Source organism: Castor canadensis, chromosome 3 (genome assembly GCF_047511655.1).
Source record: "Castor canadensis chromosome 3, mCasCan1.hap1v2, whole genome shotgun sequence".
In the NCBI taxonomy this organism is placed as follows: Eukaryota; Metazoa; Chordata; class Mammalia; order Rodentia; family Castoridae; genus Castor; species Castor canadensis.
The window spans coordinates 54,419,618-54,432,468 of NC_133388.1; the positions used below are offsets into that span (position 1 = coordinate 54,419,618).

Sequence of the window (12,851 nt, forward strand, 5' to 3'; positions counted from 1 at the left end):
TTGTGTCCAAAAACTCACATTCCTGCAAGAAGCATCATTCAGATGGATAAGAACTAATGTCAAGACTGCTTCTAAAATTCTGTCAGTGCACCCAGGGAGGACCTGAAAGACCCAGTGAACATCTGCACCTTGTGTGGAAACTCCAGCAGGAGAAATAGTTGGGGAGCAAGGTGTTGTGCCCTTCCTCACCCTCCTCCCCAGGTGCTGCCTTGGAAAGGGGTGTGTGTACACCAAAGTGTGGGGTTGTGTGACTGCTTGCTGATGATGTCCTAAGGATGCAGGAAGCACTCTGGTAAGGCATAGGAGTGGCAGATGATGTCAGAAGCTTTTGCTGATGTCTCTTTTGTGGTGCTGAATGTCTCCTGACCTCTCTTCTCCCCTCCCCTCCTTGGAACATGCACCTCTCCCCTTTTTTTCCACCACCCTGACTCATCTCTACCCTCCTCTCCTGTATCCCCCACTCCACTCTTCCTGTACTTCTTGGTTTCCCTTCCTGCATCTGTTTCTCTTGCTCTCCTCCCACCTCCCTCCATGGGCCTCTAAGTCTCTGTATCTTCCTCTTTCTCCATCCCCTTCTCTTTCTCTCTTGGTCTCAGTCTCTCTCTTTCTGCCTCTCTATGTCAATCTGTCAGTCCCTGTCTGTATGTATCTCTAGGTCTTTCTCGGTCTTGGGTTTGGTTTACCTTTGATTCTTTTCCTTCCTTCCTTCTTGCTTAGAACCAGGTGTGAGTCTGCACTCTCATGAAGTAACTCCTGTGTAATGGTGTGTTCAGAGCAGGTGAAGAGGCAGGATGCAGTAGGGCTGTGTGTCCTTATTTGCTGCATGACTGCCTTTTTCCAAGAAGGCTTCTTGGGGGTGTTTGTCTTGTGGTTTGTGCATTTCACTCTGGACCCTTTTTTATTTTATTTTCAAATCAATCTGAGGAATCCTGAGAGCTCAGAAGAAATGCAGCTTCACCTGGCATCACCCCTCAGCTGAGGATCTTTGGAAGGGGATTGTGTCTCTGGGCGTGGTCCCCCAGGCTCACTGAGTGGCTCAGGAAGGGAAGTAGAAAACAAGCATTCATGGGAGCAAATCCAGAATAAGAATGTCAGCACCATAAGGGTGAACTTTCTTCTTCATCTTTGGATAGAGTTTTGGAGTAGTTTGATTTTTAAAAATGGTAAAATTTCCATCTATTCTTTGATAGGCATAACAATGCCTTGCCCAGGGCAGGTATCCAGAGAATGTGAGTTAAATGAATCACCTGACACTAGAAGGCTTCCTTGTGTGCTGTGGATGCCCCTCAGCCTAGGTCCTAAGCTTGTGTTTGTGCAAGGAGAGCACTTGATTGAATAAATCATGCTTAGGCTTTTGGATAACTCTTACAGCTCCCCATAGGGTCTCATCATTCTGCCCGTGGCCATCTATGCAGTGACTTTGGGATTGCTGAGTGGTCAGCTACATGACACAGGTGACTGTGGTCACTTAGGAGGAAGTGAGGCGAGCTGTGCACTCACTGCTTAGACTCACTGTCTAGACTTTGGAAGGCTGTGTTTCCGCCATCCACACTGCTGCTGGGAAGAGTGGGGAGAGGAATGGCATGTGCGGCAACCAGCTCATCTTCTCCAAGTGTCATTCCCTTGACTTTGTATTCTGCTTTCCTTTTTACGATAAGTGCAGGGCCTTCTGGTCACAAGTCTGACATGTGCATGGTGTGGGTCATTCCGATTTGGAAGTTGAATGTTGTCACAGCTCTGGGCAGATGAGTTGTGGAGTAAAGAACGAGTGTGCAGGCTTTGTTTAACTTCTGAAATCAAAAGGAATACTTTATCTTTTGAATTCCCTGAGTAGGTCTTTTCCCCACCTGCTCTGTAGAGCTTGTCGTTTCTTCTACATTCCTTCAGCAGCCTTAGGGGATTGAATCAAGGTTTTTCTTCTGTCCCCTACTCATAACTAAGCATTGGGGTTATGGAATAAAACCCAAGCCATCTAAACTGGGTCAGGTAGGACTGCCTCAAAGTCCCTTACTGTGACTGGTGTGTTTTAGAATATGCTCCCCTGGGATGGTTCCCAGCCTCCCCAACGCAGGCCAGACTTGTTTTCTTTCCTTCAAGCCCTGTTTGTGTTTTTATGTCCTGATACTCAAACAGGAGAATGGAAAATGGGAAAGAAGAGAACGTGACTCAGAAGCTGGACACACCAGGCAGAATCACAAATGTATTTTCAAGGAACCGAAACACCAAAGACAGCACAGTTCTTTATGCTTTGTTTCACTGGCATTTTACATCTCTCCTTGGAGCTCACTATTGGAGTAGCTAATGTGATGTAAATGATTCCACTTCCTAACAAACCAATTAATCTCATATTACCTGGTGTAGGTAAAATTATTCCAGAATGAAACCCTGAAAAAATATGTCATTCAGTAAGCCTGCCTTATTCATGGATTTATTATATTTGGTTTTAACCAAACACTGTCAAAAAAAATTCTCACATTTATTACACAGCTCAGTTGATGTGGAGAAGCTCTTAGTCCCTCGTTATTGTCAGTTGTGTTTAAATCATGTGTGAGCTTCTGAGTGTTTCCCTGCCCTTAGTTTTGTGAAAATCTGTCTCCCCAAAAGGCAATGGTGCTCAAAAAGCAAGGTAAAAATTAACATGCTTAATCTAAGTGATAAAGTGAAAACTTTAGAAGTGTTGAAAGGCAGCCTGTCTTTAGTGGAAGTTGTGCATCCTTATGGGAAAAGCAAATCAAGCCTCTGTAGTACAGCACTGAGCTCTGTGTGTACTGAGCATGCACAGGTTTTCCTCCATGGCAGGCTCCTTGCAACCACATTCCTGTAAAGGCTCCAGTGTATGTGGGTATGCTCAAAAGTAGATTTTGCCTCAGTGCTGCTGTTTTGCATCTCTTCCATCAGACTCAGGAAGGAGGAAGGCACACTTCAGCTGAAGAGATAAAATGTCTTAAGCAGTCCTCCTGTTTGGTGGACTGCTGCTGCTGACTTGGGAAGCCCTGATTGAGATTAAGGAGAATCATAGTTCTCAGATGCTTAACACAGCAATGGCTGTTGACCATGAGTGTTCTCTATGGGCCTCCTTATTATTGTTGTCTCTCTTCCCCTCTTATGCAAATTCAGTGATGCTGTGAATAGGAGAGGGATGTGTGTACGGCTAAGAAGTAACACTTTCTGAATGGTTTGATGAGTCTAATGGATGGTTTGGGCAATTCAGTGATAAGGAAACCTTAATCCATTTTCATTGGTGTGTGCTAATATCTATTATAAAAATATTATGTGATTTGACAGATTTCACTAGAAATTGACTGTCATCCATATACATTCTGAGAAGATATTAACTTAAAGTTTGCTCAGAATTGGTTATTATAATAAAATACAATTTAAAAGTTTTGAAGTTTCAACACAAGAATAAGTACAATAAGTAACCCAACACTCTATGGGGCCACTTTATTCCCTTGCTTAGGAAGAAAGCTGTTTGGATTCCACCTCTGCTCCCGACATTATGTGGGATAGTTAGTAGTAAATAACTGGGAACCATTTTGTGCACAGGTAAGTTTAGGACTAGATCCCACTGGGGATTTTGTCAGACTGTTGCTTCCTCACTATGTTTTTTCCATCTGAAAAAGTGCAGCATGCAGCAAGAGCTCATTGGTCAATTCCATTCCCAGGACATGACTTTGTTCTCACACTGGGAAAATCCCATGTCTTCTTTTCCAAGGCTACATCTTTTCTTTTCAGTCCTTTCCAAGCCCCCATTGTCACTAGTGGTATAGCCTGTTATCTGCCACTGAAGTTTAAGAATATCTAATAAATTAAGGATGGTTCTGCATTGCCTCTTATCTGACTAGCATCTGTGGGTGTCAGCTGCCAACAAGTAGCTCTGGTGTCTGTGCCACTCCTGAGTACTCACAAGTTGACACACTCTCTTCTGATGAAAGGTACCTTGAAATATGCATGCCATTTGCAATATAAATTTTGTATGCTTAAACACTTCCTGTAAGAGAATTGCTCTACCTAATAAAATGACTTGGCTGGGACTTTTAAAAAGCTGGATATAAATATCACTCAGTGATTGCATAGTTAGCATAAATTCTTCACTCCAAGCTTTCCTGAGCATTTTCGGAATGCTTCTGGTCACATTTGTGAGTATCATGAAATGTGAGCTTATACAAGAGGAAGAGCCTGGGGGTAAGTGGCTAGTCAAACATGGTTATCAGCCCTCCCAGGGAGGCTATAAAGTAAGAGCTACCCTGCCATTGTTTCCATGGTGGTAAAGGTTTTGTTCTTTCAGCTTGTGTCTAGCCAGCACCTCACTTTGATGATGTTTACACACCTCATCTAAAGATCTGCATGTCTGAGTTCTGAGATTTATTGCTAAGGCTGTTGTGTTCAAGCAGATCTCATACTGCATTCTCCAGAGAGAGAGAGCGAGAGAGTATCTGCATAGACAATAATGCAACAGAAATCAAAGCATCACTGGTCTTTTATATTTTAGTGGAGTATTTTATTCTAATTCTGTGCAAGGTGCTTTAAAAAATCTTTAAGATGACACTTGAATGGAGTGAAGTATTTATTGCTTTAAAGCTGTCCATAGTAGAGAAAAATTAGTCTGTAGTGTTGGTGGTGGTGGTGGTGGTGACGGACAGTGATGGGGCATGATGGTGATGGTGGTGGTGGTGGTGGTGAAGGTGAGAATGTTGAACCCAAGACGTGCCATGTCAAAATGCTGCAGTTCTTGAAGGTCAAGAGATGACTCCCTCCTTATGCACATTGTTTTTTATTTTGTACAACACTGATGCTCATGAAGAGAAAAAACACAATATATCATTTTTGTTAGTGTGATTTTGCATTTGCTATTTTATTCCACAGTTTTTAATTTTATACTGAGATCTTGATGCCAGGTTTCATGGAAGTGACTGCTGTCACTAGCTGATTAGAATCTGCTGTGTCAGTTTCTTTGCTGTGTCAGTTCTGCTTGTCTGATGATCAGAAAGCAGAATGGTTAACGGGGTCACTGAGGCATGAGAGAGTTTCACACTAATAGGTGTGGATGCTAACTTTACAGTGATCATTTTGTTACCATTTCAAGACTTCCTCCAAGGTGTGTCTCTGTTAGATTTTTTTCTCTCTGTCCACTCCCTTCTGTACCCTTCACCCTGTAAAACACCAACTTAATAAACAAAAGATTGAGAATGATCAGTGCCTTTTCCTGGCCTTTCTTTGATACTTTGAGTCAAATCCCTTGCTGCATCATTGAATGTCTCTCCTGATATGATATAAATCATTCAGAAGTTGAAGTTGCTCTGCATCTGACCTGATGGCTCACATACGCCCACGGCCACCACAACTGGCAAATAGTGGTGGTTTATTTTGGGGCCACTATAAAAAGCTGAGTTTGTGGGCTGTGAGTGTCAGCTTGGGGCTGAGATTGTCATGTAATGTGGCCTCAACTCTTGTCTCCTTGTCCAGACTGCTCGCTAGAAGCTCAGCCCAAGTATGTTAGAGGTGGGAAGCGGTATGGACGAAGGTCCTTGCCTGAGTTTCAAGAATCCGTGGAGGAGTTTGCAGAGGTGACAGTGATTGAACCACTAGATGAAGAAGCACAGCCATCACACATCCCAGCTGGTGACTGCAATGAGGTAAGATGCTGGGCAGGACTGTCATTGAGACTGTGAGTGTGGACCACATCAGTGTGGCATGGAGATGGGAGAAGTAAGGGACCTCATGAGGCAACACAGGCTTTTCTCAGTTTCTGGCTCCTTGCTAATCTTGTCCCTTGCCTTTTGGACATGCATGGCTAATCTTCCTATTTTAAAGTTTTCATCTCTATTTCAATTTTTGGAGCACTGATATTTATGTGCATGCTTTACAATTATACATTTAGATTTTAGTTATTTTTATATTGTCTATTCTTCTAGCTCTTCTTGGGAATATATCTTTCTCCCATGGCATAGTGCTTTTTTTTTTTTTAGTAATTTTAAAAGTTAGCCATATCTTTCCTTCTTCCTCTATTCCAAACTATAAAATAACATCCTTGACAGGTAAGAAGTAAGTCATGTGATCAAGAATTTTAGGAGCCTGCATCTTATCTTCTGTGGTGTGATAACAACGGCTGAACACTCAGTTCTTGCTTCAAGCTACCAAACAGGGGCACTTACCTAGTGCTGTGCACTTGCCACTATTCTTACCGGGGCTGCTACACCCAGGCTGGGCTCCCTCCCCAGCACGCAGAAATTCCCCTGCCTCCCTCCATGCCCCCCCCCCCTTTTTTCTTTAACTTTGCACACTGCCATCATCTACCAATGAAGGAGAAGCAGTAACATTTTCTTTATTTTTTTAATGGCTCATTTAACAGCATCCCATTTATAGAACGTGATTGAAAATGCCATGCTGAGCAAGCCCTAAATATTTCTTGCAAATCCCAGCTTTGATTGGGGCTGCAAATACTTCACATACTCATACAAGCTAGAAAATAGGCAGAGCTCCTCAGCTCTCTGCAGAAAGATTGCATGTGTGCCTGCATGCTCATTGCTGTCAAACACCCATGTTGAGCTTACTAAAATCTACAGGAAGCTTGCTGCTAAGCATGTCCCCAGCAATCTGACATCTGGTATCCTCAGCTTCCCAGGATACTTACAAACCCATTGGTAACTAGAAAGATTCCCAGGTATTGCACAGAAATGAAACTAGCAGTAAGTACTGAAATTTACCAGACCATGTGACATGCCAAACAGAAAGTTGCAGTTTTTTTTTTTTTTGGTGGTACTGGGGTTTGAACTCAGGGCCCCAAGTGCTTTACCATTTGAGCCACACCCCAGCCATGTTTCCTTTGATTACTTTTCAGATAGGGTCTCCCATTTTTTGCCTAGGGCTGGCCTTGGGCCTTGAATCTCCTATCTCCACTTCCCTCATAGCTGGGATGATAGCCACATACCACCACACGTGGCTTATTTTTGAGACAGGATCTTGCTCAGGCTGGCCTTGAACCACAATCCTCCCGTCTCCACCTACTGCATAGTTGGAACTGCAGGCATGCAGCACCACACCCAGCATGAGCCACTGTGTCCGACCTTGCATCCTTTTTTAAAGAGAAGTGATATTTGTCCTCACCCCAGAAGTGAAGAAATAGTTATGGAATGTGAGGGAGAAGAAAAGAAAAAGCAACCACAAGAGGAAAGAGAGCCCACACAGTGGAGTAAGAGTAGAGTAGATGAGAAGGGACAGATAACGAGGAGAAGAGAGGAGAACATTGCCTCAAGCCTCCAGTGCCCAGGCTGGTCAGTCTGGGGCTTGCCATTTTGGGTACAGTCAGAGTCAGTGGTCCTTTCTTTCTTGGATCTTTTAGAAAAATTAAAATACAGATCTTTGTGAAAAACCACAGTGCTCACATGCACAAAAATTTTCTATACACAGTTTCAGGGAGGCAAGTAATTTGCATGGCTCAGGTAGTTCAGCACTCATAATGCTGTCAGGAAGGGTGTCATTTTATTGCATGAAGTCTGCTTCATAATCCAGGGCAGTGTGAAATGTATCTCAAATAATTCTTTCTGAAAAAAATATGGCTCAAATGTTTCAGTTCTTTAAAAGGTAAGTTTTATTGTTTGGAAACTTTTTTTAAGTCTAGTATCTCATTTCGCCAACTGTTCTCCAGATATTATTTGGTACTAAGAAATTAAAGGATTACTTATTTTTCATATGATAGTTTTGAGTTACCACCTGGGGAACCCACAAATTCTTGGGCAGCACTCATAGCCTATTCTTATGTCCTCGTGGTATCTTATCTTATCTCTGACCCCAAGTGAGATTTACTGTTGAAAAAGTGAGTCTTTGGTTTCATATATAAGGAAAGGGACAGAGCCTTGCATCATTTCTGCCCCAGTGTGCTGCAGCTTTCCACAAATCTTTCGGAAACCATCTTAGATGTGACCTCTCGATGCTGTGGCAGAATCCGCAAGTCAGTAAGACCTCAGACATGGGAGAGCATTTCTCTGGGTTTCTGTTCTCTGCCATGACTCCTGATTCTGCTCTGATGGTCTGAGAACCTTTTCAGGAGCAACAGATAACACACTTCTTGCTCTGCCCTTTTTTTTTTTTTTCCCCCCAAAGTGGGCTCAACCAAAACTCATCCATCTTACCTAAAAATGAAGTGATTTATAAGCTAAGTTGATCCTGACATTTTCCAAATCAGTTTCTCTCTTCAAAAAATTAATGGCTTCTGCCAGGTGCCTATGGCACCTGTAATCCTAACTACTCAGGAAGCAGAGATCAGGGAGGATCAAGGTTTGAAGCCAGCCCTAGGCAAATAATTCACAAGATCTTATCTTGAAAAAAAAAAAAAAAAAAACCATCACCAAAAAGAGCTGGTGGAGTAACTCAAGGGGTAGAGCACCTGCCTAGCAACCATGAGGCCCTGAGTTCAAACCCCAGTACTACCAAAAAAAAAAAAAATTAATAACTTCTCATTGTCAATTACAAGGGCGAGTCCCAGCTTTGTGCAACTGCAGCCTAGCTGGCCCCATTCGTCCTCATGGGCACATATGTCCTGTGCATAGCATTGTGGGTGTCCCCTCTCACTGCACACAAAGTGTCCACAAAGCATTCCTGTTTTCTGGCCAGTTTCTGCATTGGCCTCAGCAATTGGAGCCACCCAGGTGGTCACTGGCAGCTCATGTACAGGGCAGCACAGACTTAATCTTTGTACAGAATCAATTTAGGTCTCCTACCACTTGAGCCACACCCCCAGCCCTTTTTACTTTTTAGTTATTTTTTAGATAGGGTCTCAAGCTTTTAGCCAGTTCTGGGATAAAAGGCATGAACCACCACACCTCTGGCCAGTTTCTTGGGAAAGACAATGAAAGGACAAGAGCAAACAAACAGGGGTGGTCTGGCTTTTGCTGCCCGACAGGAAACTAATTTTAGCTCTAGGTTGAATCAAATAATAATTGTATTTACCTGAGAACTTGCAGAGGGTGGGGCAGTAGGAGGAGACTGTCACTAGCACCTGTCAAAGCTGTCTCCAGGTCCCTTGCTTCCTGCTAGGAACATGTCCTATCAGGATAGGTGAGCAAGCAGTCACCTGAACAGATGAAATAACAATTCCCTTTCCCTTCCCTCTTGATCATTCCAGAGTAGAGGAGCTTACTATGGCTGACAGGAATTCGTTCCTAGGCTCCCAGGTTAGAGGTTCACAGTGTTTCTTCTGCACTATTACTTGGGAGGCCTTCTCTCATCAGTGTAACCAAGATGATGGGTGGTTCTCAGCAGTCAAAATTCTCTGCAGTCTGCCTCTAACTCCACTCTTTCTCTCCCACCCAAGAAAACGTCTAGAAATGCAGACGAGTGTGAGCAAGGCTGTTACCTAGACTGCTTTGAAGGAACTTAATTTATATTTAATGTAAGCCTCATGGGAAACTTCAAGCTTCATTAGTCATGAACAACTTAGAGCTCATCTGGTGATTGTTCGAAGTATACTGTCGTGATGTGGAGCCATGGGTGAGGGCACTTGATGTCACTATGGGGTAGCTAATGTTCTGCCACCTTGGTGTCCCCATCTGCATAGAATATATGAAGATAAACCTTGTGATAAGGTATTTTAGATTATGTTTGACTTTTGTTTCCATTCATCTATGTTCAAGTCCCAGTGTAAACTGTAAACATTTTTAAAGTCTCCATCTTCTTCCTGCTCCATACCCCCAGAGTTTTATCAGGCAATTTGATTCTTTCCCACTGAAACAGAAAATATTGAACCCTGCTATTAAACATGTCTCCCCTACCAAGTCTAGTTTACAAGTCAGTAAAGCCATTCTGTAGGGAAAGACTACTGTAATCTGGTGAAATTTCCCACACCAAAGTGTAGTGGCTCAGAATTTCATTCAGAAAGCCTGAAGTACAGTGTGCTAATCCACAAGTGACAGGTGGGTCCCACCTGCAGGCCGCACTGTGTGTTCACCTTCCAATTTAGTGTGTTTATCTGGCAAATGGATCCCTTGGGAGTCTGACCTCTCATCTCGGGTGGTATTGGAAGGAAAGTGGTGATTTTTCTTTTGTCATGGGATCATTTTCACTCAGGTCAATTCAACAGGACATTCTATTCTGAATTAATTCAGGCCAACAAAGGGCACATTCTTGAGTCCAACCTGAGGTGTGATTAATGGGAAGGTTTTGGTTGTTGCTGTTTTTGCTTTACCTCACAAGTAAGATTTTGGGGTTGGAAGATTACATTTTTCTCCCTTTTCTGTGTAGTAGCTACTGAAATGACCTTGAATTTTATGCTCATGTTTCTTCTGAGGTTAAGTAGAAGGGGAAAACAAAACTAATTTTCAATTCTACTCTATTCTTTCCTGGTAGGAAAGATGGTGTAATTAATACAATTGGGGCAGCGCCACTTTGCTTTCTGGCCTGGTTGAAAACAGGGGACACCTTGTTAACTGTTTTGCTCCACAGGGAATAAAGCAAGTCTAGTAAGATTCTTCTCGAGTACAGGGGGTTTAAACAATTATTTCAACTGTGAACAATACTAGTGTAAGCCAAAACCACTGGCTTATACACCACAGTTTGAGAACCTGAGAGAAAAACTTAAAGCTGACTGCCACGTTTGCCAAGGATGGACAAGAATACCCAGGTTTTCTTTGGGACTCTGGGAATAGGAGGCCAGGAGTGGTACTTATTTAACCTCCCCACCCCCCAAAAAAGAACCCAAACAAAAAACTGATTTTGCTCCTCTGTGTGAAATCAAATTTCTCCAAGAAGTGTGAAATTGACTTGTCTTCCCCTTATGTTCATTTTCATACATGCATAACTTTGCAGAGAAATGTTACGAATTATTCATTTACATTGTATAGAGTTCAATATCTAATTTTGGAGCCAGCTTCTTAGTTACTGAGGGAAGTTCAGCTTGACCTCTTGCAGGTGAAATACACCCATTCCCCCATTGTTCCCAGTACGTTTTTTTGTCCCAGTCTTTGACAAAGCCAGCAGTTTCATTTCTGGTGCTATTTATTCCCGACATCCTCAGAATACATGTTTCTATTAATGGCATTCCAGTCCTTTCCTTTCCATTTCTTAAGTCTTAATTAGATTATCAGGCTATTCCCAGAGATGAAGCATTCGTTCGAGATGCAATTGTAGCTCACTTGGACATAGCCAAAAAACTGCCTTCAAAGCTACCAGGGTGCCTTTTATTCTAACAGTAGTTTCAGACCTTAGTGTCCTGGTGCATCTTCCAGGTTGCTCCTACAGGGAATTCCCTGGGAGTCCAGCCCTGCCCTCTTTTCCTTCCTGATCAATAATTTCTGATATTTATTTTCTAACTAGAAACTAAGACAGCAAATCAAAACTTAACTGGGTCATTTAATGTGGATAGTAACACTTTCTAGCTGTACCATTAAATATGTCCTACATAGGACAGTTGTTTAACTATCCATCCAGCAACTCTGATAAGGAGAAGTATAAAAATGTCTTCTCTAAGGACTTGAAAGTCTACCAAGCCAAAACCAGTTCCCCAACCTTGGTAGGAAGCATTTCCTCACACCAGCCACACTGAAGGCTGCTTGGCAGCGTGGCAGGACTTATCTAAATGTGTGATTTTTAAATAAAAATCATACATTAATTCTGGTTAGCCCCAGCCTCACTTGTCACATTTAATTGCTTTTGAGCATAAAGGTACTGATTTGTATTCTAGTCCAGCAGCCTGTCCCTTGAGTTCAGAAGAGAGAGACTGGGAGCTGGGCTGTCAGACCCCCCAGTTGCTGTGCCTGCAAAGGTGGCAGGGTAGGAAATGAGCCCTGTCCTGGGGAGTGTGTCCCTGCAGCCCTCCTGGGCACACTTAGCTTCCATCCCCCACCTCAGAGAGGGGACTTTATGACTATTTAGGACCGTGAGCCAAACATGCTGTGGGGTGCAGTGATTTACTTAAGAAGTCCTGAAGTTTCCATCAGAGGCATTCTCCCTAAACAGACTGCTGTTTTTCTTCTTAGACTTCCTGGGATTTGCTAAGCATGCTCCCCTTTTAAAAGGAATGCTTGTGCTCAGTTTGTCTAGGGAATCTGTCATTCCTTCCTCATCTCCCTGGGCTTGCAAGGCCTTCTTCCCTTTTCAAAAAAAGAAAAAGAATTTGCTTGAGCCTCCAGGGCTGCAGAGATCAGCTCAGCCACCTCTGCTGGGGAAGAATAGCCCCGTGTGTGCCCCATAATCATTTTAATTAGCCATACACCCTGTGAGGCACAAAGGTCCTCTCTGAGCAGATGGCGGTTGGGGGCAGCAGCTAGGCTATTGTGGGCAGGGGCTGCACCAGGCCTGAAGGCTGCAGATGCTGGCCCGGCCTTGGGACTGGAAGCTGTGGATCCAAGAGACTTGGGCCATCTGCTACACAGTCCACCAAAGCAGGTGGCAGGTGTTCTGCCAAAGAAAGCATTCCAGAAACTGGTGTCGCCTGTGCAGCCAATGTATGCAGGGCCCTATTGTACAGCTGTAGGAAAACCGAAGGGCTGGCCACAATGACCAGGGTGACATTGAGGTGCATGGCCCTTGGGTGGTTTCAGAGGCTCCCTTTGTCTGCCTGAGGAGTGGGGACTGCTTCTGTAGCAGCCACTTTGAGGCTGGGCAACCTTTGACCCTCTCCCCTGTGTCCACTGTCAGTGGGGCTGTTGGCCAGTACACTTGGCATGGTAATGAGGACATGCAGGATAACCCCTGCCAGTTGTGCCTGCCCGGGGGACACCATCTATATAGGGTGGAGGCTGTGATCCTAAGTTGAATCAAAACTTGATTGCTTCATCACAATTACCATGTCACAGTGTAATTTTTGGTTTTATTCCTCCATCTTTACTAAGGTATAATTGACAAGTAAAGGTATG

At 43.5% G+C, this 12,851-nt stretch overlaps 1 protein-coding gene across 8 annotated transcripts in view; it reads left to right on the top strand.

Annotated features, from left to right (window-relative positions):
* Nucleotides 1-12,851, top strand: part of Nin (ninein) — a 95,839-nt gene that overhangs the window by 28,946 nt on the left and 54,042 nt on the right. For 5 of the 8 annotated variants that reach the window (XM_074068001.1, XM_074068003.1, XM_074068005.1 and 2 more), the window contains one exon: nucleotides 5,467-5,636. In XM_074068001.1, the coding sequence (XP_073924102.1) occupies nucleotides 5,467-5,636 (170 nt within the window). Of the gene's footprint in view, nucleotides 1-3,845; nucleotides 3,936-5,466; nucleotides 5,637-12,851 lie in introns of all 8 variants that reach the window. The other 3 variants (XM_074068000.1, XM_074068002.1, XM_074068004.1) reach the window with 1 other exon arrangement.